Source organism: Schistocerca gregaria, chromosome 1, assembly GCF_023897955.1.
Source record: "Schistocerca gregaria isolate iqSchGreg1 chromosome 1, iqSchGreg1.2, whole genome shotgun sequence".
NCBI lineage: Eukaryota > Metazoa > Arthropoda > Insecta > Orthoptera > Acrididae > Schistocerca > Schistocerca gregaria.
The window spans coordinates 767,095,481-767,121,268 of record NC_064920.1 but is presented as its reverse complement, the minus strand read 5'-3'; the positions used below and the strand labels follow the sequence as shown (position 1 = coordinate 767,121,268).

At 39.6% G+C, this 25,788-nt stretch overlaps 1 protein-coding gene across 2 annotated transcripts; it reads left to right on the top strand.

Moving 5' to 3' along the window:
* The first annotated feature begins 1 nt into the window (after position 1).
* Positions 2 to 23,255, top strand: LOC126268162 (DNA-directed RNA polymerase II subunit GRINL1A). 2 transcript variants are annotated; one of them, XM_049973727.1, is made up of 4 exons: positions 2 to 294; positions 17,066 to 17,314; positions 18,366 to 18,666; positions 22,885 to 23,255. In XM_049973727.1, the coding sequence occupies exons 1-4, from the start codon at positions 143 to 145 to the stop codon at positions 23,107 to 23,109; spliced, it is 927 nt and encodes a 308-aa protein (XP_049829684.1). In that variant the 5' UTR covers positions 2 to 142; the 3' UTR covers positions 23,110 to 23,255. The 2 variants fall into 2 exon arrangements, with proteins under 2 accessions (XP_049829684.1, XP_049829695.1); XM_049973738.1 differs by having other exon boundaries at positions 19 to 1,243; positions 17,038 to 17,314.
* The last annotated feature ends 2,533 nt before the right edge of the window (positions 23,256 to 25,788 follow it).

The following is a 25,788-nucleotide window of genomic DNA, read 5'->3' as shown; positions in this document are numbered from 1 at the left end:
ATGTAGCTATCTCGAAATTGGCGTCCTCGAAAGTCCGTGCTATCGATATCGTGAAGTAAACAGTAGTATTTGTTTTGACTTTCTTGCAGAATGGGTTAAACTGCTGTGTTGCGTTGTGACTTGTGAGTTGCATGTTCGGGCCATGTTCCATGATCGAATAATCAAGAGGATACCTGGCAAATTGCCTCCTCTATCTGGCAAAGAAAAACAAGGACATTTAGATGATTTGTCGACGATTCCATATTCGCAGTTATTGGACCTTATTGCCAGACAGGAGAAACTGGTATCCAATAAGTAAGATCTTATTTCGCCGTTAATCATTGATATAAATCGCGGAATGTTGGTTCAAAATGTGACAATACACTCAGTGAGTAGGAGATAAGCTCCTCTGACTAATTGACAAGAACTAGGCAATAAATCACACTTGTATTCAGTGGTATGTTATATCCTAACAATCAGACTTGCATGGAAATGCGGGGCTCTGAATTCACAACTTGTAGTTGGCAAGAGAAAGAAAGTTCATTTAAATTCTATTGATTATCAAGTCTCCATAGCATTCGTGGTGAACCCGAATTCCACCGATGAACTTTCCCAAGTTGTTCAGATAAAAGTCCAAAGTATGCTAGTTTGAAAGACCTGTGGCTCGTTAGAAAGTCATGCGTTTTGTTTGATTTCATACCACATGTACCTTTGTGTTTGTATTGCACTGAAAATATGTGCGTAACAGTGCAAATGTCGGCAGTGTATCTTGTTTTGTTCGTTTCACTCACGATAGTTGACAACAGCACGCACTTTACTTTCTGTCCTTAAGTTTATAATCGGTACCTCTCAGTTCTGCGACTGTTGTTTCTTCTTTATTGTTAGTTCTATGTCAAAGCGATACACAGCAATTTAATTAGGTTGACTGACGAAAAGCCGGCCGATATGGCCGTTGTTATGGGTTCGCTAATGCAATGGAACTGTTGTACAGGAGTGGTATGCTGAGTTGTTCGCGCAACGACTGCAGCTAAATAATATTGTACTTGTTTCGTTTGAGGATTGTTGCATCACTCTGTGTTTTGTGTTGCATGTTTTGGTAATTGCATATTACAGAATTCATAGCTAGAAAGTCAATAGGGGCAACAAACCGAGTAGGCTATAATAATTATTCAGTAAGAAGTCACCAAAAACAGTTTGTCCCATATTCCAAAATTACTAATAACAATAAAATTTGTGTAAGGTGATTACCAATGTAATATGAATTGTGCAAGCTGTTCTGCTTGGTCAGCTACGTATACTATTCACAACTTTACATTCAGTACTTGATCAGCAGCAGCAGCTGACATTGCACTAGGTCGCTCTTCTTCACTTTCTGTTGCAGTTGATACAAAGCCTCTTCCAGTTTTCATAGTGATTGTCTCTCTGGTTCTATATTCCTTGTATTCATTAGGTACCTGTTCCGTATGAACTAAACTATCTCAAAGCATCTTTCATATTTGTCATTAATATTTTTGGAATATCTTTGCAGTACATTTTTAGTATGTTTGTTTTGCCATGAACTTAACATCGCATAATGGTTAAGACTCTGTACATGTGTTATATGAACAGAATATGAATTCGTGCCTGTCCAGCCTGATAACACGAGTGCTTTGTGACAAGTTTTAATATCAGTTTGCCCTTATATTTACTAAATCTGCTGCGTATTTTTGCTGATTTTCTATATTTGTGATTAGTTAACAACATGATATTGTTCTGATGGACCAATGGTGTCGATAACATGGTGGAGATATGAGCCTTGAGAAACAACAATTGGTTGATGTCACCAATAACACTAAAACATTTGAAAAATAAAATCTTGTAAATGTAAGATCACAGTGTGAAAAACAGGGCTTTTATTAGAAATGTAACTATGGACCATGCAGTCTATATTTTAAAAAAAGTTTGGGACGACTAGGGTCCTGAAATATTTGCATTTGTGATAAATGCAAATACAGGTGAAAATTCTGCCTGAAATTCCAAGAACACAAAATTGCTAAATAAATGCTGTTTCAAAATGATTCGTACCCAGATGAACTCTTCTATCAAAAATGGTTGGCAATCGTTTTATTTTCTGCATATAGAACATGTAAGTAATTTTAGGTTTCTGGTATTGTACATCATCTGGTGAAGCCCAGTTTGGAAAGGTAATCTGGGCAAGATGAATGTTTTTGCTACGCGAAAAAAGCACAAACCCAACAACATATCAGCAGACTTGATGCTCTGGTGTGGCACCAGTACAGGCAGTTGAATGGTCTGTATAAGATACACACCACATAATGCAATGTAGGACTCAGCTGTGGTACTTAGCATCTTCAAACAAAGCAGTGTGTACATTTGTTCTAGCCAAATCTCAAAAGCTGGTGTACTGATAGGAAAAAGAAGACTTATGAATGTATTTCAGCCACACTGAAAGTCTTCCCCCTAAAGTGCCAATAGTGCTAATATCAAGTCGTCTTCTGTGCGAAGCACTGTGTCAATTCTATTTGTAGCTCCGCCAAATATAGGTCACACAGCTATGAATGCCCACAAAACATTCTGCAGATTTTGGATATGGTAGTTATTGAATTGGTTGAAAAAAGAAAAATAATGTCAAACACCTGCAATAGAGAAGCACTCTGTTCACAAGCAGGAAAATGCTGCTGCTTCTCATCAGAAACATACATTTGTTGAAGTTTAAATAGTTCCAGAAGAAGAAAACAAGCATAGACCACTTTGGAAAATTGTTGAAGTTTTTGCAGAAGCCAACATTCCATTCAAAAATCTCATCAATCACCACTTTTCTTAACAGTAAATTTCAAAGCATAAAGGCTTCATCTTCAGGCACATTGTATAACAACCTTTTAATTTTGTGGATCTAATCATCATATAATAATTCCAATCCCAAAGAAAGCAGGTGTTGACAGATGTGAAAATTACCGAGCTATTAGTTTAATAAGTCACAGCTGCAAAATACTAACGTGAATTCTGTACAGATGAATGGAAAAACTGATAGAAGCCAACCTCGGGGAAGATCAATTTGGATTCCGTAGAAATGTTCCAACATGTGAGGGTATACTGACCTTACGACTTATCTTAGAAGAAAGGTTAAGGAAAGACAAACCTACATTTCTAGCATTTGTAGACTTAGAGAAAGCTTTTGACAATGTTGATTGGAATACTCTCTTTCAAATTCTGAAGGTGGCAGGGGTAAAATTCAGGGAGTGAAAGGCTATTTAGAATTTATACAGAAAGCAGATGGCAGTTATAAGAGTCGAGGGGTATGAAAGGCAAGCAGTGGTTGGGAAGGGAGTGAGACAGGGTTGTAGCCTATCCCCGATGTTATTCAATCTGTATATTGAGCAAGCAATAAAGGAAACAAAAGAAAAGTTCGGAGTAGGTATTAAAATCCATGGAGAAGAAATAAAAACTTTGAGGTTCGCCGATGACATTGTAATTCTGCCAGAGACAGCAAAGGACTTGCAAGAGCAGTTGAACAGAATGGACAGTGTCTTGAAAAGAGGGTATAAGATGAACATCAACAAAAGCAAAACAAAGATAATGGAATGTAATCGAATTCTGTCAGGTGATGCTGAGGGAATTAGATTAGGAAATGAGACACTTAAAGTAGTAAAGGAGTTTTGCTATTTGGGGAGCAAACTAACCGATGATGGTCGACGTAGAGAGGATATAAAATGTAGACTGGCAATGGCAAGGAAAGCGTTTATGAAGAAGAGAAATTTGTTAACATCAAGTATAGATTTAATTGTCAGGAAGCCGTTTCTGAACGTATTTGTATGGAGTGTAGCCATGTATGGAAGTGAAACGTGGATGATAAATAGCTTAGACAAGAAGAGAATAGAAGCTTTCGAAATGTGGTGCTACAGAAGAATGCTGAAGATTAGATGGGCAGATCACATAACTAATGAGGAGGTATAGAATAGAATTGGGGAGAAGAGGAGCTTGTGGCACAATTTGACTAGAAGAAGGGATCGGTTGGTAGGACATGTTCTGAGACATCGAGGGATCACCAATTTAGTATTGGAGGCAGTGTGGAGGGTAAAAATCGTAGAGGGAGACCAAGAGATGAATACACTAAGCAGATCAGAAGGATGTAGTCTGTAGTAGGTACTGGGAGATGAAGCTTGCACAGGATAGAGTAGCATGGAGAGCTGCACCAAACCAGTCTCAGGACTGAAGACCACAACAACAACAAATCATTTACAAACAAAAATAATTTGGGTGTGAATTTTAGCAAAAGTAGATGCTACATTTTCATGTCTGCAGTCGAATGACACATTCATTGACTTCGCTAACGCACAACCAGACTGTCACCTACCAACCTAACCTACACTGCAGATAAATGTGACACTACTACCTTTATTTAACATCAGTAGCTTTTTGTTATGTTACATGCATTGTCACGTCACAACCAAGTTATCACATTCCAACCTAACCTGGACTGAGGGATACAGTACTGTTCATTGTGTCCACACACACACACACACACACACACACACACACACACACACACACAGAAAATGAATTACATTATAAAGAAAACAGTGACTGACTGACATCTGTGACTGAAACAAGTAACCAAAAACAACCCAGATATCTACAGGGTGGCACAGATAAAGGTAGCCCATGCATGTATAAAGGAACTGCAGTGAATTTACTGAAGTGAAAACCTGAAATGGACGTACTATTTATTTACAGTGGAAAACACATTTATAGAGGATGTTGAAAGTAGCCGCCTGCAACATCAGTGCACAGTTGTGCACGTCTAAGCACATTCAGATACATTCGGCATAAAGTCCAGCCGATTTGCCTTTCAGTTCCTGTATTCTGTTCGGATTTGTGTCATAGACCTTTCTGTTTAAGTGATCTCACAGGAAAAACAACCATGTGGTGTTAGATCCGGCTAACGTGGTGACCATAAACACTAGCTTGACAGTTTGTCCCTCAGTGAAGACATGAACTCGTTCCAGGAATATTTCAGATGCGTGACATTTTGCCCCATCTTGCTTGAAGAAGCAGTATTGTCTTTAATATCCCATGGTTGCCACAGTTTCTGGAAATAAGGGAATTTCAAACACATAAGAAAAAATCGAAAAAAGAAAACTGGAAAAATATCATTTTTGTCTCAGTAGATGAAATTGGTTGTTTACTGAGTTGTCATGCATCATCGTTGGCTGGGTGCTCCTGAATTCATGCACCACTTCCCTACTCTCATTCCAACTGCTTCACTCCTTTCGACCACTCCCTTCAGCTTGCAGTCAGTCGTGTGTATGAGTTGTTTCTGTGTGAATGTGTGTGTGCTCTCATTTTCTGACAAGGGCTATGACTGAAAACTTAGTTGTGAGTGAGATAGTCTTTCTATGTGCCTGTCTGTGGCTTGGCAATCATCTTTATGGTGAGTTGCTGCCTATCCTCATTATTATTGATTCTCAGAGTATTTGAATAAATTAACTGTTGCATGAATTGATCACCGTCATTTCATTTCATTAACATGCTGTCTGTGGCTCGTGAATAGCTGGCCACATGGGTGGATTTCCATGATGCGCCAAAACCGAAGGCCATTTCTGCAGGTGTCTGTAATGCATCAAGCCTACTGATCTGAAGCCGTTCAGTTCCAACTAATGTGCAGGGCCTACTTGTTGGATCTTGTCTCACCGATCTGCTCTCGAGCTGTGTCTGTTTGTGTGTGGCGTAATGTAGCGGATTTCTGTGGTTTTTATTCATGGACCCATGACTGTCGTGCTCCTCAACAGGCCAGAGACCATGGGCGATGGAGTTCAGGAATTGCGACTGTGTCACCGCAAGCACATTGTACAGTGCGGTGTTTTATAAAAATTTTATTTGTTCTAGTACATTTTGGCACTTGAAAAGTAGTTTAAATATTATAAAGTAGGGATGATAAGAAGAAGAAAATTGTCAGTCGCTGGCGGTATGTACACTCTGTACTCGTATATTTCTTGAAAGAAAAATTGCACAATACCTGTAAAATAATAGATAAAATATAGTGGGAAATAGCTGACAATAATGAACGTAGTAGAACCAACATTTTACTGGTGGCCACATACAGCAGTGGTTTACACAATTCTTCCCTACCTTACACACTTCTCGCAAGAGGCCTACTTTTTTCTGAGGTTATTTCTGAAATCAGTGAAGGTATTTTAAACCTGTCTTGTGACTCCAAGGAAGTGTGTGTTTTTGTCACCAAATTAGTTCTGTTTTATTGAAATAAAAAAAACATCATTGGTCTTAATGAAACACACATACCATTTGGCTTGCTTTCTCCTTCCAAAAATTGTTCATTACAAAAGATTGTATGTTATTACTTAAGATTTTGCTCACATCAGGAAACGCCTTCTCCTTGCTGGTTTCTTTTATATATTTCCTTGTTTGCACTGTTGTTTTTTGTACCACAGCTGCAAAGACAGATCGTCAACTTATGTGTTATTTTATCCTTGAGATCTTAAAATTTGTCCGGGAAAAATGCTAAAACTCGTCTGGAAATCAGGTAATTTCACTTGAGAAAACTTGTGGCAACCCTGTGGTCATTGAGTTGAGCACAAAATGTATCAAAAATTTCCATAAGTTTGTCTGTCTTGAGGTTAGTGGGAAAAAAAAAATCAGTCAAATTATGTATGTTCTTGTTACACCACACCAAATGCTGTTTTTTTTTTTTCATCATGGTGTCATTGCTGACACACAGTGTTAGGGTTCTCCAGTGCCCAGTACCTCGTGTTCTGTGAATTCACATAACCATATAGATGAAACTATGCTTCATCACTCATGATGAAATGGAAAGTGCCTAACAAACCACCATTGATGTTATTTGAAAACCACGTGCAGTAGTCTACATGTTTCTGACAGTCATCCTCCCGTAACTGCTGCACAACTATCAGACGATTTGGCTCCAAGTGAAGACGTTTCAGTATCTGCTGGCATCTCCTCCTCCTTACATGTACCTTTTGGGCCAATTTACGTGTTTACTTCTTTGGGCTCTAAATAATTCTTCGGCAAATGTCTGCAACAACTTCTGCTGTGCGAACTGAAGGGATTCTTTATCAGTTTACTTTTTGAACATTCCATAGATGTGCCAATTTTTATACAGTTACTGTTTGCTCTCATTCCTGGCAGTCTTCTATCCAGCTACACGACCCCAAAAATTTCGCGAGTTTGCTTAATTGAACCTGTTTTCACATAGTTTCCACAATTTCAGTTATTTCTTCTATTGAGGAAGTCATTTTGCAGACTGCAAATAGACACATCTAATTTCACTGATGAAATAAACTGAAATGCTGACAGAAGAATACTAACAATTAATTACTGCATAAATATGTCCATTGTTGTAGCTGTTTATTCTATTGCAGAAGTAGAAATATTGCATCTGCATTCAAAGGGGAGACGGGCTACTTTTAACTGTGCCACCGAATATATAGTGTATGGTGACACAATTCAAGGAATATTCCTGTGGCTCATGCTGTCATTAGACTCCTTTATTGCTGTGTGATACTTTGTCTAATGCACTGAGAAATACACCCAAATATCTCACAATCGGGTTGCTACTTTTTCAAATACCTAGCCATGACCCATTTGATGACTTCGCCAATGCATAACCAGACTGTCATTGCTTTATATGTGATGCTCACCTACAATTATCTTGTAGACATCTGTTTAAGAAGTTGGGCATGTTGACTACTGCTTCTTAGTATATTTATTCATTTGTGAAATTTGTTGCAAATATTCCACTATAGTTCAACAGGAATAACGGTGTATATAATTAATTGACATATTGACTAATATATAATTACAATACCAGAAAGAAAAATGATACACATTAATTTCATATTAAGGTTAGCAGGAAAGGGGTGCACAATGCTGCAACAAAAAAATTTAATCATTTTCCCAGTGATGTAAAATGTCTGACAGATGGCAAAGTAAAATTTGAAAACAAACTGAAGTAGTTTTCTCCTTAACAACTGTGCCATTGAAGAATTTCTATTACTTTAATGTGTATAATGTAGTGATAGGAATTATGAACTCACTTCTGTATAGGCCTATCTCTTTTCTTTTTTGAAAAAAATTGCTTTAAAAATTTCAAAATGTTCCAAATATACGAATTAATGTATGATGTAAATGTAAAATTACTCGTTCCTCATCATTCTGATCTATCATGAAAAATAATCCATCGAACATGTAAGTAACCAACTAACCAGGTATTGCGTCAAGGTGGGCTTTCTTGGTGGAGACAACTTTCCTTTGTACAGTAATGTGTAATTTTGGCTGATATTTAGTTTTATATTTTCACCAGTTCTCCACTTGAAATAACTTCGTGCCTTGTTCTTAATAACATTATCAGCAAAAGCAGCCACCTTGTCCATGTTTATATAGACAATTAAGGATACTAAGGGATGGTATATGGAAAAAATGAGTTCTCCTCATACTACAATGAGGCACAGACTTTTGAATACAGGCACTAGCAGATGACCATGTAACAGGAGAGCTCCTGTAGTAATTAAGAAAGCTGGCATTTAAATATGTTTCAGGAGCTTTAGCCATCTGAACTGTGCAGATAGTGTATGTCCCCAAGATTATTTGGAGGCAGGGGATATGTTAATAAAGCTCTTTAAGGGGTTATACCATACTGGCTGAAGTTAAATTCTGGTATAACAAACCTGAGGCTTATGAGCTGAGATCTGGCCAATGTCACCAGTCATCAAATAATGTAAATTCCAAGCTGGCATCAGTGACTTAAAATTGCAGCATTACAGTGGAATATTTTGTGTTCCATGGAATAGAACATTAGCCTACTTGCTAATAAGGACTCTGAGACAAACCTTTATAATCATATAAAAAACCACACTCTCAAGATTTACTGTGCTCTGACAAAGAGGATGACTGCTGATGTGGAACTGCGGTTAATGGGAGATCAGTTCATATAAAATGAAAATAGGTCAAATAGGAATAATTTAAATTGTGGTGGCGAGAATTTGGAGCATGAGAAGATGTAGCAACAATCTGTGCAGTCACGTAGCTGTCTGCTCTGCACAGATGAGGTCGTTGATACAGTGTGGCTTGGATGTCAGAGTGAGTGCAGTTTGGAAGTTGATGAAAAAACAAACAGTAAAGAAGAGAAAGAGTGGGCAGTGAGTAGAGAAATGTTTCAGAGGTAGTAACAAAGGAAAACACCACAGGGTTGTGCGATGGAAGAAAAGGAACTAGGCAAAACAGTGGAACATCAGCAGTTATGAAAAGGACCAGTTGGTACTCACTATAAAGACAACAAATTGAGCTGCAGACAGGCATAACAGAAAAACTGTTACACACAAAGTTTTCAGACAAAGCCTCCTTTGGAAGAAAAAAAAAAAGGGAAAACACACCCACATCCACACAAGCAGGCACATTTCATGCACAAATGATCACTGTCTCCAGCCATTCTAGCCAGACTGCAACCATTGTGTTGAACAAAATCAACACTCTTGAGTGGGACAGGGAAGTGGGAGGGATACCAGAGTACAGGTGGGAGAGAGAAGAGCACTGTCTGGTGGAGCATGCAAAGACTAGAAGGCATCAGGACCAGGTTGCGCCCAGAGGCTATGGGGAGAGGGGAAAGGGGGAAAGACTGGCGAGTGTGTTGGCAGAGAGCAAGCACAAAAGGTGAGGGTGTGTGTGAATTGGCGGGAGGTTATAGGACAGACTGTGTGGAAACTGTTGTGTGGAGGGTGTGGGGACAAGGTTGAGGCTGAGGTAATTTTGCAGTGAGTATGTTGCAAGTATAACTCCAATGTGCACAATTCAGAAAAGCTGGTATTGGAGGGTTGGATCCAGGTAGCTCGGGCCATGAAGCAATTATTAAAATCAAACACATTATGTTCAGATGCATGTAGTACCGCAGGTTGATCCACTTTCTTCCTGGTCACAGTCTGTCTATGGCCATTCATCTTGCCGGAAAGCTGGTTGGTAGTCATACCATTATAAAAAGCTGTGCAGTGATTGTAGTAGAGCTGATATATGATGTGCCTGCTTTCACAGGTGGCTTGGCCTCTGACTGGGTAGAATAAACCTTTGACAAGACTGGAATAGGAAGTGCTGGATGGGGGGATTGAGTAGATCTTGCACCAGTATCTTCCAAAAAGCTAGAATCCCTGTGGCAAGGGGCTGGTATTGGGAATGACATGGGGGTATTATGGAGGTGTGGGTGACAGAACACCACTTCAGGAGGGGTGGGATGGATCTTGGGTAGGATGTCTCTCATTTCAGGTCATGGTGACGGATAATGGAAAGCCTTGAAGATGGATGTATTTCCCAAAAGACCCAAAATTGCAGCCTGTAGTCATGGATGTGAACAAAAATTTGGCTACCGTAGAGTCATCTGATAGCTGTCAGAATCTATACAGCGAAATAGTCTATTTTCCAAGCAGCAGACATAAAATTACAAACTGCAGTGTGGTATGTAATCATTATTTTGAACAGGTTTTTGTCTACCGTACGACTGAGTAGTGGCTGTCGAAATCTGTACTGCGAAATTGGGATGTACACAAGTGTGTTTTCAAAGTTTGAAACCAAAACATCCAACATGGCGACCTGAAGCGAGGTATCCAATCATAATCATGAACAGCCAATCAACTACCTTATGATTGTCTGATTGTGTTCAAAATCTGTACTGCATGTTTCAGGTTTTTCACAAGTCTGTCTTCAAAATCTTAAGCGGAAAAACGAAAAAAGGCGTCTTATGGTGTTTCCATCGTGCTCGTGACTGTTATGTATGCAATCACTGATTGGGGAACTGTGAAGCTCGGGTCGGTTTTGCGCAGACGCAAAAGAGAGTACAAAGCTGAATATTGTATCAGTTTTTTTTGTCCTAACTTGGTTTAACTTGATTTGAACTCAGTTTATGCAAACTTTTCATCTTGGTTTGTCATAAACCCGAGTTCGCCCACCATAGAGCCACACTGTATCATCAGTCTTGCCTATGCACAACACGTGGCTATATGGCTGTACGGATTGTTGGTGCCTCTCCTCATGGCCCAAATTCTTCCCGACGATAATTAAATTATTTTTATTGGTTCCATTTCTACCCTCATATCTGTGTATTTTCACTTATTTTTCTTACCTACCTGTGCCACACAAACTTGTGAATTTCAACCTAACCAATCACCCCTCTCTCTTACGTGAGCCCAACATACAAATGTTCCATACCTCATCCATTCTCACCCTTTTCCCCAAGTTTTTTTTATATTTTTTACGTATTTGTTCCTGCATATTTTTACATATTTGTGAGTATTTTTGTGCATCTGTATTTTCACTCATCCTTTTCTGTTATGCAGCTCCCCTCATAGCCACACAATGCCTTCATTTTCCTATTTCCTGTGTCATTTCCTGTTTCCCAACACCATACCTGCCACAATGGACCTTTGCTCGATCTTTCTGCCTTATTTCAAAAAAAGTATCCCTTTCCCTGGCTAAAACCCAGTCCTATATCATACTCCTTAAATGCTGCCTAAACCATGGAATCTCCCACCCCCCTCCCCAACAGTCTAATCACCTTTGCAGATTCTACCAGCCCATGTCCCTCACAAGCCTGATACTGCAAAAACACATATCCATGGCCATAGCCAAACTGTAGCCAGGAGGAAAGTGGATCATCCTGTGGCACTACATGCATCTGAACATAGTGTGTTTGATTTTCATAATTGCTTCGCAGCCTGAGCCACTTGGATCCACCCCTCCAATACCAGCTTTTCTGAATTGTGCACATGGGAGTTATCCCTGCAACACACTCTCTGCTCCCAAAATTATCCCAGCCTTAACCTTGTCCCCACACCCTCCACACAACTGTTTCCACCCAGTCTGTCCTATAACCTTATGCCAATTCACACACCCCTCACCCTTATTGTGCTTGCTCTCAGCCAACACACCCACCAGTCTTTCCCCCTTTCCCCTGTCCCTATAGCCTCTGGGCACAACCTGGTCCTGATGCCTTCTAGTCTTTGCATGCTCCACCAGACAGTGCTCTTATCTCCCCCGCCCATACTTAGGTATCCCAGAACCACCTGTGCTGTCCCCCATGATATTGCTGCTGTGCAGTCTCTACTATATACATCATGTCTCTGTAATTGAATCCCTTGCTCTCCAGCACCTGGAAGAGCATTCCAGATACCACCTCCATAAGCTATAAAACCTGCTGATAGCCTTCTGCCACCTTAGAGCAGCACTATCCAACCACTATCCTACACACATTGTTCCTCCTCATGAAACACTTATGGCACCTAGACCCTGACTAGCTGACCTTTCCAACTTCCCACATCTCTCAAATCTCCCTTCCGACACTCCACCAAATCCAGAGCCAAAACAATCCCAGAATACGGTTGGTAACGTTTCTACCAAACTCCTCAGCCACACAAAAGTTTCAATCCTATTCAAAAGCGTCATCTGCAGCCCTACACCCAGATTTAACCCTGTTGCACTTGTCAAAGGCCTACTCTCCGACTGCTGATCTCTGCAATAGAAACACTTCGTTGCCACCAATCCCTCCAACCAAAGTTAACCTAATCCCAACACTGAACCCTGCCTATCCCAGTTGATACCAGCATCCAACTGTGACAACCTCTCCCTCCCACCTAACCACCCCGTCCATTTTTCAACATTTCCTTATCTCCAACTTGGCCTCCCGTCCTTGCCCAAGTCCCTTCTTAAGAACACCAACCTTTTAGCAGAACAAAGGACAGCCATATACAGCCTCAAAACAGATCCTCATCTAATCATCATACCTGCAGGGAAAGGTTCCACCTCTGTTGTTATGGCTCTCAAAGACTACCTGGCAGAAAGTCTTTGCTAATTGTCTGACTACCCCATCTGTAAACTCTGTCAGAGTGATCCCGTCCCAGAAGTCCAGCACAACCTCCAATCCGTGCTCATAGCCATAGCCCCTTCTGAGAACCTCTTCCCTGAATCCACTTCCCTCCTCATCCCCATGACACCCTGCACACCCACCTTCTACATGCTCCTCGAAACAAAGTCCACAAACCCAATGATCCTGAATACCCTATTGTAGCTGGTTATTGTGCCCTCAGCCTTCATTGACCAACACCTCCAACCTATTTCCAGAACCATTCTCTCATGTCAGAGATATCAAACTCTTCCTTCACTGACTTTCCACCACCACCATTATCATCACCACCACAACCACCACAAGTCATTGGTGACACCATTTCCCTCTACACCAACTCCCTCATGCCCATTGTCTTGCCACTATTGAACATTGCCTGTCCCAATGTCCTTCAGACTCCAGACCGCTACTGCGTTCCTGATGCACCGTACTAACTTTATCCTAATACACAACTGTTCTCCTTTGAAGGGAAGATGTTGTTGTTGTTGTTGTTGTTGTCTTCAGTCCTGAGACTGGTTTGATGCAGCTCTCCATGCTACTCTATCCTGTGCAAGTTGCTTCATCTCCCAGTACCTACTGCAACCTACATCCTTCTGAATCTGCTTAGTGTACTCATCTCTCGGTCTCCCTCTACGATTTTTACCCTCCACGCTGCCCTCCAATGCTAAATTTGTGATCCCTTGATGCCTCAAAACATGTCCTACCAACCGATCCCTTCTTCTAGTCAAGTTGTGCCACAAACTTCTCTTCTCCCCAATCCTATTCAATACCTCCTCATTAGTTACGTGATCTATCCACCTTATCTTCAGTATTCTTCTGTAGCACCACATTTCGAAAGCTTCTATTCTCTTCTTGTCCAAACTAGTTATCGTCCATGTTTCACTTCCTTGCATGGCTACACTCCAAACAAATACTTTCAGAAACGACTTCCTGACACATAAATCTATATTCGATGTTAACAAATTTCTCTTCTTCAGAAACGCTTTCCTTGCCATTGCCAGTCTACATTTTATATCCTCTCTACTTCGACCATCATCAGTTATTTTACTTCCTAAATAGCGAAACTCCTTTACTACTTTAAGTGTCTCATTTCCTAATCTAATTCCCTCAGCATCACCCGATTTAATTTGACTACATTCCATTATCCTCGTTTTGCTTTTGTTGATGTTCATCTTATATCCTCCTTTCAAGACACTGTCCATTCTGTTCAACTGCTCTTCCAAGTCCTTTGCCGTCTCTGACAGAATTACAATGTCATCGGCGAACCTCAAAGTTTTTACTTCGTCTCCATGAATTTTAATACCTACTCCAAATTTTTCTTTTGTTTCCTTTACTGCTTGCTCAATATACAGATTGAATAACATCGGGGAGAGGCTACAACCCTGTCTCACTCCTTTCCCAACCACTGCTTCCCTTTCATGCCCCTCGACTCTTATTACTGCCATCTGGTTTCTGTACAAATTATAAATAGCCTTTCGCTCCCTGTATTTTACCCCTGCCACCTTTAGAATTTGAAAGAGAGTATTCCAGTCAACATTGTCAAAAGCTTTCTCTAAGTCTACAAATGCTAGAAACGTAGGTTTGCCTTTCCTTAATCTTTCTTCTAAGATAAGTCGTAAGGTCAGTATTGCCTCACGTGTTCCAACATTTCGATGGAATCCAAACTGATCCTCCCCGAGGTCTGCATCTACCAGTTTTTCCATTCGTCTGTAAAGAATTCGCGTTAGTATTTTGCAGCCGTGGCTTATTAAACTGATAGTTCGGTAATTTTCACATCTGTCAGCACCTGCTTTCTTTGGGATTGCAATTATTATATTCTTCTTGAAGTCTGAGGGTATTTCGCCTGTCTCATACATCTTGCTCACCAGCTGGTAGAGTTTTGTCATGACTGGCTCTCCCAAGGCCGTCAGTAGTTCTAATGGAATGTTGTCTACTCCGGGGGCCTTGTTTCGACTCAGGTCTTTCAGTGCTCTGTCAAACTCTTCACGCAGTATCGTATCTCCCATTTCGTCTTCATCTACATCTTCTTCTATTTCCATAATATTGTCCTCAAGTACATCGCCCTTGTATAAACTTTCTATATACTCCTTCCACCTTTCTGCCTTCCCTTCTTTGCTTAGAACTGGGCTGCCATCTGAGCTTTTGATATAAGGGAAGATATACAAACAAAATTGTGGCACAGCCGTGGGCACTCACATGGCACACTCGTATGCCAACCTATTTATGGGCCATCTAGAGGATGGCCTTCTAAAATCCCAAATCCCTCGTCTGGTTCTGGTCCATTGACAATATCTTCATGTTATGGATTCAGGGCCAAGACACTGTATCCTCAGTCATTTACCACAATACCTCCTCTCCCATCCATGTCACGAGGTGCTCTTCAACCTGGTGTGCCGCCTTCTTCGACATTGAACACCTCCTCCCTGATGGCTCGAAATGTACCTCAGTCCACATTAAACCCACCAACCACTCCTGCATTTTGACTGCTGAAAAAAAAAAAAAAAAAAAAATCTTCCAGACCTAGTCCTCAGAACAGATTTCCTGTGCCATATCTCCACACACCCTCAATCCTCCCACCACCCAAGAAAGAACAGCTACAAAGAAATACACCTTATGTCACCCAATGGACTGGAACAACTGAATCACATCCTTTGTCTTGGGGTTTGATTTTCTGTCATTGTGAGCTGAAATAAGAGACATTCTACCCTAGATCCTTCCCGCCCCTCCTAAAATGGTGTTCTACCGCCCACCCAATCTCCCCAACACATTAGTCCATTCCTGTGCCATTCCAAATCCCAGCTCTTGCTGCAGGGATCATATCACTGTGGAAGACCCAGGTGCAAGACATATCCAATTCACTCATCCTTATCCCATTCCAGTCCTGTCACAGGCCTATCCTACCCCATCAGAGCCCAGGCCACCTGTGAAAGTAGCCATGTCATATACGAGCTCTGTTGCAATCATCGCACAGCTTTTTGTATTGGTATGACCATCAACCACAAGAATGAATGGCCACTGCAAAACTGTGAGCGAGCAAAGTGCACCATCCTGTGGCACAACATGCAGTGAAACATAATACACTTGATTTTAATAGCTGCTCCACTCCACCACTAGTTTTTCTGAACTGCATAGATGGGAGTTATCTGTACAAAACATTCTCCACTCCCGAAATTATCCCATCCTCAACCTACGATAAACTATTGTCCTCACACCCTCTACCCAGCAGTTGGCGTCCCCACTCTCCTACAACCTCCTTCCAGTTCATGCTCTCTCACCCGCATTGTGTTACCTCTCTGCCATCTCACACGCCAGTCTTACCCCCTCTCCTTTTCTGCTCCTCGTTCCCCACTGTAGTTTGTGCGCACCCTTCGAGACAACTCTCTTCTCTCCCCCCACCCATACTGTGCTATCCCTTCTCCTTTGTTTCCCCACTCCCGATTGCTGCTTTAGTTCAGCACAACACACAACAGTTTCAGTCTGGCTAGAGTGGAGATAGGGGTCATGTGTGCGGGGCGGGGGGGGGGGGGGGGGGTTGCTTGTGCATGGTTTCCTTTCTTTCCAGAAGAAGACTTTGGCCAAAATCTCAGTGTGGATCAGTCCTTTTGTTATGCCAGTTTGCAAATCAGTTTGTCATCTTTGCAGAGAACAGTGATCTATCCTTTTCATAATTGTTGATATTCCAGTGTGGATTTTCCATTGTTTAAATGCAGTTTTGATTCCCCGAGGTTCACCAACATATAGAATGTGAACTGTAAGGCCTTGAATGAATTGTGATAACATGGAGGGTTGGGTTGCACTTACTGATCCACTTGTAACCAAAATGAGAAATGAGTGAATATCCAGAACAGCATACAATTGTATTATACAGAGGCAGGTCATTACAGAAGTTTTGTATTGCAGAAAACAGAGGAAAGCACAATCTGAAGTTTTGATATGACCAAAAGATATTTTAATGTGACCACCTTTACTCAGTCTTGTTAAGGACATGTTCCTTTCTCTAGACACAAACCTATGTGAAAAAAGAGGAAGACTATGTTGTCAATGGCGCAAGAAAAAATATTGGATGGTGTTGTGGGAGGCTGAAAAAGGAGAATGAGGTGTGCTAAATCATTTAACATTAAAGTTTCAAATTATATCACAAGCAATGGTGTTGTGGTTTCTTTGTTTCAGGCCTTTCCTTAGCAAGTTACCCGATAAAGGCGAAAAAATACAAAAATTTTTAAGTGCTTTGAAAGAAGAGCAGGCAAACAGAAATGAAGTTGAAGAAGTTACCAGTGTTCTTGCTGACATGAAAATTGGAAGTGATGATGTGGAATGGTCAGGCAGTCCCAGTTTAAATGTTAATGGTCAAAAGAAAGTAAGCCAAGATGAAACAAGAAGGAAGAATATTTCATCTTCAGAAGACTCTGAATTTCAAAGGTATGAATTGAGCTTTACTAACAATTTTGTGATTTAAATGTGTATCATTTTTACAGAATCACTTTCGAGGTTTCTGGTAGAAAATTTAATGAAATTGTTATACTTTTTGGTAGAATGTTGTATAAAGTTGTCATTTGAGACTGAACACATTTTTCCTTAATTTGCCTCCAGAACTTCGGTAAATTATTTGTCATTCTCTAGTTTTTTTTTTGTGTTTTAAGAATAACAGGGAACGGTACACATACATGAATATGAAATACCAAGCTTGTGACACACATGTCATTTTCCCAATGAAACTACTGATAAATAAAAGAATAAAACTGGGCAATGTATTGAAAGCTGCTGTAGATTAAACATGAAGGAATAAGCTGCCTAATAAGGCGAGAATACAATGGTTTTATGACACAGTCTATGTGTACAGTTTCATTTCATCTCCTTTGGGTGTTTCACTTTTTTTTTTAATCAGGCATTGTAGCCCTATAACTAAATTGTAACACTGTGAGATGCAAAGAGTGTAAGGCATTCCAAAGGAAGTAGTTTCCAGTTTTATGAACCTAAATAGAAGCTTCAAAAACTTACCTCTTTGTGTAACTTGATATATTTAAATGCTGATAATCACACAGTTGATTTAATGTTTGGTGTGTGTACTCTTTATATCTATATTTTGCAGGTGGGAAAAAGAGTTATACTCGGTGGAATTGCTCTCAGTGGATGTTTATATAATATTATGAAAAGGATAGATTGCTACTCACCATATAGTGGACATACTGAGTCACAGATAGACATACTGTTATCATTATTTCATCCTTGATTTTCCATTGTTTTATATATTTTTTATTTTAATTTTGACATTTCTGTGAATCTTGTACAAATTTTTCTGTGTACATCTAGATTGTTTTCCAAGTTTGTACAGTAGTTGGCTTTATCAAGTTATGTGAGAGATGTTTCTGGATTGACTCTCAAAATGGCATTTTTTGAACTTCTTGTTTTTGTAGTATCCTTATGATATGTGATTTCTTTTTGATTCTTATAAATAAATTACATCTTCCAGCCAGGAAAAGCAAGAAAGAAATCTAACAGCCAACCAAGTTGCAAGAGAGTTTGGAGAAGTACCCTATGTAAAAAGTGTCATACACAAGGTGGAAAAGCCTGATACAGAAAAACAAGAACGTTTCAAACCAAATATGTCAAAGAAATCTGCAGATAAGGAAGAGAAGCCCCAGATACAAAAAACTAGACCCCATTGGGAAGTCACTGCAGCCACACCTCCACCCCCAGTTTATAATGATGTTAAGGTGTTAACCCTAGAGGAATCACTTGCACTTCAGAAAGAACAGTTATTGAGATTAAAGGTCAGTATGACTTGCTTATTTACTAAATATTAAATGCCATGTCTTGTAATAAAGTTTTATATAGGGGTAGAACAGTTTGTAGAGAATATTAATTGTAGAAATTATATAGCTAATCTATTCAAAATCGGGACAGAACAGAGTTGTGTACCTACCATTGTCATGCCTCTTAATTTAGATCAACTGAACATACTGATACCGGATGTCAGTTTCGTCATGTGACGTCTTACATTCACAAACACAGAGAGAACAAAACACACACAAACTTTATTGTGTCTATATTTTTTCTGTAATGTAGGTTGTGGCGTCAGACTGATCTGTAGTGTAACCCGAAGCGTAGCTTGCACTGCAAGATGACAATTTTATTATTAATCTGCATAACCAATGTATGTGAATACGAAACCTTAGTTGTTGTGATGTAGCTTGATTCCTAGGTTAGGGTGAAAGGTTACAGGTTGCTTGTGAGTTTGTGGACCAATGTGAAAACGTACAATGAGAACCACTGACTTGCATCCTCATTTTAATCTTGTGGAACCGTACAATGAATTAGATGCTGACAGTTTAATATATCGTATCCGTGCTGATTACCCTTTGATATTACAAGATAATGTTCGTACCTCTTACATGGAAACTTCTCATACACGAGATCTGAAGTCAGTTTCTTAAGTTGAACTTTTTTTTGGAAATACTTGTCTGACTGATCCCGTAGTCTCAAATTTCTTTTTTTTCTCAGAATTCAGTATTAATTTTTAAAAATGAATCCTCTCACTATGTTATATCTAAACCTTGCTTCCGAGAACACTTGGTAAATCATTCATTTTGTAGCCACTACCAGAACAAAACAAACTGTCCTTTGCTGCTGCAACAATCTGGATATATGTGCAGAGTTAGGATGAGCCCCTATTCCACTTACAAGGAGACAACTAGGCAATCAGGTTTTTGTAATTTTTTCATTCGTATGGTATTTGAAGTTCCAAATTCAAATATGTCACCAAAAGCATTTCGATGTGACTCAAAAATTGACAAGAAAACGAACTTTGCTTTATGAGCATTTCCATGAAGCATAAAGTATACAAAAATGGGTCAGGAGGGGGTGGGGCAGATGTAGTACTCAAGGCGTTATCACTGGTTTAAGCTTTGGTTCAGTCACTATTTTTTCTCGTTTGGTTCTGTTCATATCAAATACCTACGTCATTCAAATATAAAATTCATCATTTGCATTCTAATTAGCACATCATTTTTACATTTTTTTTTGTTTATACTTCATGAACATATTTTTAAAAATGCATCTTTGTTTAAAAATTAGCATCGGGTCAAGAAGTCAAGCTGGGCCACCCAAGCGGCAGCCAAGCATTCTGCCACACAGACATGTGACCTGTCGGAAAAATCGTCATAGTGTTAGTGGATTACAGATGCTTGGAAAACTTCGAAGTTGATTTTCTCATAAATATTTGAGAGTTGAATTGAACTGCTTTTGGGTATCGATATTTGAGTTTTGAACTTGGTGTTCCACAAATAGAAAAAATTACAGAAATCTAGTTGCTGTGTGGTGTTCTTGTTAGCAACTCATTTGTGTGGCTAAATGTCCTGTTCCACTTCAACTTCATTTTCAATACATTGATAATTATTTCTTCCACTCCAGTATATTCCTTGTTCCATTTATTTGCTTTCATGATTCTGCTGGTAATTCCTAACAAAAATCTCTCCATGACTTGCTGGACAGTCCCCAGGTTTTGATCAAAATCCACATTAAAACACCATGGATTATTACTATTAAACACAGACTGTTACAGACATATTAGAATCTTTTTTTTATTATTAGTTAAATTTTTAGTTCTGATTGGTGTTTAACAAATTAATTTTCAATTTGTTTTGTTCTGGAAGAACAGATAACTCCCTCACACCAGAGTCTTTAAAGAATCGAACTTTCTTGTGTGAAACTGCATCAAACGTCTGATTATTTTAGAAATGAGTTAATGTGCTAAATATTTCGTTAAGCATGTGGGGCTGTAAATGAGAAAAAGTTCAGGAAAGGTTTGAAATTATGTTTAAAGTTTGTTGGAAGTCACTAAGTGCTCGTACTATCGAATACTAGATGAGAATATTCTGTGTAATTCATGCTCCAATTTTAAGAAAAGCTGCTGTTTCTTACATTTCAGTGTTTATGACATCATATTTCCTGAACTATGCATAATACAGTGCTTTAATTTTGCATGTACAGGGTGTCCATAATTGAAGTTCCAATTTCAAAATGTTTTAGAGAGAGAATCGCTGCACAGAATGGTATTAAATTTCAAGAACATGTTATTGGTGCAGGGTGCAAACATCTTGGGGAAAAAACAAAAAAAGTATTGACCAATAGACAGTGCTGTAAGCATCAGAATAAGCATACCAACAGATGCACGACACACGGCTGTTACTCAGCTTGTGCCCAGAATGCTCAACATGACTATCTCCATGAAGGATCATGCACTGCTGGTAAAGCTCTTTTAGAAGAACAACAACTGTTCACCAGCAGTACTGCAGACATTCCGGACACTCAAAGATTAAAAAAAGGTGTTGTTTCAGTGTCTGCTGAGGGTATGGAGAAAAGATTACAAAACTTGAAAATGCATGTTCTTTTAAAATGCAATGTGCTGGAGGGAGAAAAGCAGTTGATCCAATGTCTGTCAACGATGTATCCACAGCACTGCAAGAGGAGTTGAGCAGTGGCGTGCAAACATGCAGTATATGGGGAATTGCCCGAATGTTGGACATGCCAATGAGCATAGTGCATAAAATCCTTTGAAACATTCTGCATTGTTATGTATACAAAATCACCCTTGTTCAGGAGTTGCTTCCTGCTGACAAACGTTTGCCCTGGAATTTCTTGCTAACATTAGAATGGACATTTCAGTATGCAGAATATGGGCAAACAAAAATCCGCACACCCATCAATCAACACCACTCATTCTGCAAAGATGACTGTGTGGTGCAGATTGATGGCATCTTTTATCGTAGGGTCATATTTTTTTCAAGGAGATTAGTCCTGTAGGTCCTGTTACCTGTATCATCACTGGTAAACACAATGAGAGTCTTTTGCATACCAACATCATTCCAACACTTCAACAGAGTGGATGTGTACATAGGATCATTTTTGTGTAAGATTGCAATGTTGTTCCCCTGCACTTTGCGCTGCCAGTGAAATATCAGCTGCAGAGGGCTTTCAGATATTTTAGAATTATCAGCCATCATTTCCCTACAGCGTGACCATCCGAATCCCCTGATCTTAGTCCGTGTGAGTTCCGGCTTCGGGGTTATCTGAAAGAATGATATGTTCAGTGCTCCAAGTAGGAACATAACTGAACTGATGGCACACATTGTGCAATGTGTTCTGAATATGATCCCTGTGACACTCCAGTCATTCTGTTTTTTTGATTTCAGCTTGTGGCAGAAAATGGTGGATGCCACATTGAAACATACCTTCTGCCAGTCTGACAATAATTAGAAACCGATGTTGCTTTTTATGCAGTTTTTGGCCTCAGTACAATTAAAAAATTATTTTTTTCTGTCAGATGTAGTACAATCGTGCACTGGTGGATGGGTTTACCTAACAATGCCACCACTGTCAACTGCTGAACGTGTCCAGTCGTGCACAATGAATAGTATGGATGGTTTAATGCGCTTCTCAAACCATAGATGTTGTACTGCAATTCATCTGTCTTATGTAGCTGAGCTCATTTATATTCATCCTGTGTCAATAAGGCACTGTTTAAATTTGATTTCATTCTGAGCAGTGGTTCTCTTTTATACTGTGTTTTCAAACTGGAACTTTGATTATGGACCCCCAGTACATTGAGTGGTATATGTGAATACTTTCTGCAAAATTAGTTGTAAATAGATTTAGTACTAAAGAAGTAATCAATTAAAATGTCATGCCCTGTGTTGAAGTTTTACTGCGTGAATAGCGAAAGTGTAATGACCAATATTTGATCGTTCGATGTGAACTGAAATACTAACATGGATAGTCTAGTAGGAGCTATTTGTATAGGCAAAAGTGACAATGATGATTCGACCTTCATGTTACCGCATTGATGAGAGCCACATAGTGACTGAAATCTAGATCTGCAATGAACATATTATTAGCTCTCTCAACTTCAATAACAATAATAATAATAACTGTAGACTGTATATTTGCACTTTTAAATACTGTTTCAGACTGTAACATTGTTTTTCTTACAGGAGGCACAAGTGAAGCAGGCACAAGAGCGCTTAGCTGAACAGTGTGGTAACATGGGTCTCAAGTTATCCAATATAAGTGGACAGATGCTTTATCGTCAGAGGCGGGAGTCATTGAGTGACAGTTCTAATACTGACAGTGGTGATGAAGAAAAGCAAGCATTCGAAGAAGAGGAAGAAGAACGTGAAAATGATGTAGCAGTTATCGTGTCATTAATAGACAGTTAAATTGTTTCATGGATTTTCCTTGTAAGTGACACTGTGCAACATCTGTGATCAGTAAATAGTTGATGTAATATTATTTCCATTTTTATTGTATAATAATACAAATATTTTATGCTGACTGTTTAAATAAAGTGCATGGTTTATAGTGACTTTCAGTATTAAAATTTTGAATACTTAAAACATACGTTGTGGGGTAGTGTCTCGTTTTATATTACAGTACAGAACGTGTACACCTGTGAGGTCGAAGCATATTCCCTCCTATCCTCCCCACTTTTTTCTCCCCAGGACTTGGGCAAATCAAGTGGTGATTTTTTTCTGTTTTTAGTTTGATGTATATATTGCATTTGTAATGTACGTAAACAGCTGCTCAATAGTTTTAGATCAGTGACTCAGCAGGTGAACTTGTCATCTACACCTACATTTACATCAATACTCAGCAGACCACCATGAAGTGCATGGCAGAGATGTATCCTATTGTACCAGTTATTAGGGTTCTTTCCATTCCACTCACATATTGAGTGCAGAAAGAATTATTGATTGAGTGCTTCTGATCACTGTGTAAAGGTTTTAAAAGTCAGTAACAACCTGAGAGAGAGAGAGAGAGAGAGAGAGAGAGAGAGAGAGAGAGAATGTTACATTCACTTAGTATGAGAAAGAATAAACTATTCATTAACTTCTCGTCTCAGTCTGTGTGACAGAGTGTGACACACACACACACACAAAAATAATAAAAAAAAATTGATAACTTATTATTCAGCATGCATGTTGGCTCCAAAATAATGAAATTGACGTTGAATCAGTTGAAACATGTTTCTTTGTTAGATGAATAGCCAAGGTTGCCACAGGTTCTGGAAATCAGAGAATTTCAAACATGTCAGGGAAATCAGGAAAATTTTTAGAAAAACACAGGAAAAATCTCATTTTTGTCTCGGTAGATGAAATGGTTTGTTTACTGTGGTGTCGTGCATCGTTGCTTTTTGGGCGCAGCTGAGTATGTGCACCGCTTCCCTACTCCCTCATCACTACTGCTTCTCCCCTTCCTACCACTACCCTCAGCTTGCAGTCAGTGCTGCCACCACTTCTTGCCGCTAGCCTAGCAGCTGCCAATGAGAGGTGGGAGGCATGGGGAGTGATGTGTTTGGATCTGATCTTCAGATACTGTAGACACAGTGGCTGGAGATGGCAGACACATGTGCGTGAGTTGTGTGTGATTGCTTGTGTGAATAAGTGCGTGCTCTCATTTTCTGACACAAGCTATGGCTGAAAATTTAGTTGTGCGAGGGTAATTGTCTTTTCTATGTGCCTGTCTGTGGCTCAGCTATCATCTTTATGGCGAGTTGCTACCTATCCCAATTGTTATAGATTCTCTGAGTATTTGAACAAGATATCTTTTGTATGGACTGACCACCATGGTCTCATTTACCAACACTTTGCCTGTGGCTCATGAAATGCTGGCCACACAAGTGGATTTCCTTGATGGGCCAAAACTGCAGGTCGCTTCTGCAGATATGTGCAATGGATTGGGCCTACTCATCTGAAGCCATTCAGTTCCCACTAATGTGCAGGCCCTGCCCGTTGGATCTAGTCCCACCGTTCTGCCCACAGGCCGGGTCTGTTTGTGTGTGGTGTAATACAGCAGATTTTCATGCTTTACCCAAGACTGCGGTGCTCCTCAACAGGCTAGAGGCCATGGGGGATCGACTTAAAGAATTGCGACTGTCTCCCCTCAAGGACGTTGTACACTGTGGTGTTTTATAGACATTTTATTTGTTCTAGTACATTTTGGCACTTAAAAGTAGTTTATATGTTAGAAAGTATGGACGATAAGGATAAGAAAACTGTGTCAGTCGCTGGTGGGTTGTACATAGTGTACTCATATATTTCTCAAAAGAAAAATCACAAACCACTTGTAAAATTATGGATATAACATAGTAGGCAATAACCGACAATAACAAACATTGTAGAACCAACATTTTATCGACAGTCACCTACAGCATTGGTTTACACAGGTCGAACCCACCTTACACATTTATTTTAAGGGGCCTACTTTTTTCTGAGATTATTTGTGAAATCAGTGAAGATATTTTCTATCTATCTTGCGACTCCAAGGAAATTTGTATGTTTATCACCAAATTAGTTCCGTTTTACTGAAATAAAATAACACCATTGATCTTAATGAAAAACACATACCATTTGGCTTCCTTTTTCCTTCTAAAAACAGTTCATTACAAAAGATGTTGATGTTAGTACTTATGATTTTTACCCACATCAGGAAATGCCATCTGCTTGCAAGTTTTTCTTTAGATATTTCCTCGTTTACACTTCTGTTTCTTGTACCGTAGCTGCAAAGACAGATTCTCAACTTACATTGTAACTTACCCATGAGATCTCAAAATTTGTCAGAGAAAAATCCTAAAGTTTGTCTGGAAATTGGGGAATTTCACTTGGGGAAACTTGTGGCAACCCTGATAAGATTTCTTATTACACTAGATTGATGTTCGTGTCCCGAAAGTGCTATCATCCAAGCATATGGCTGCTTGAAATATACACCACATCCTGGACATGGGCCTATAGTACAACTATTATGCTATATGGGGCATTCACCCTGAGTTGCATGGGACCTGTGGTAGCATTTGAAGGCACCATAACAGTTGTGGACCGTGTGAACATTATTGCAGATCA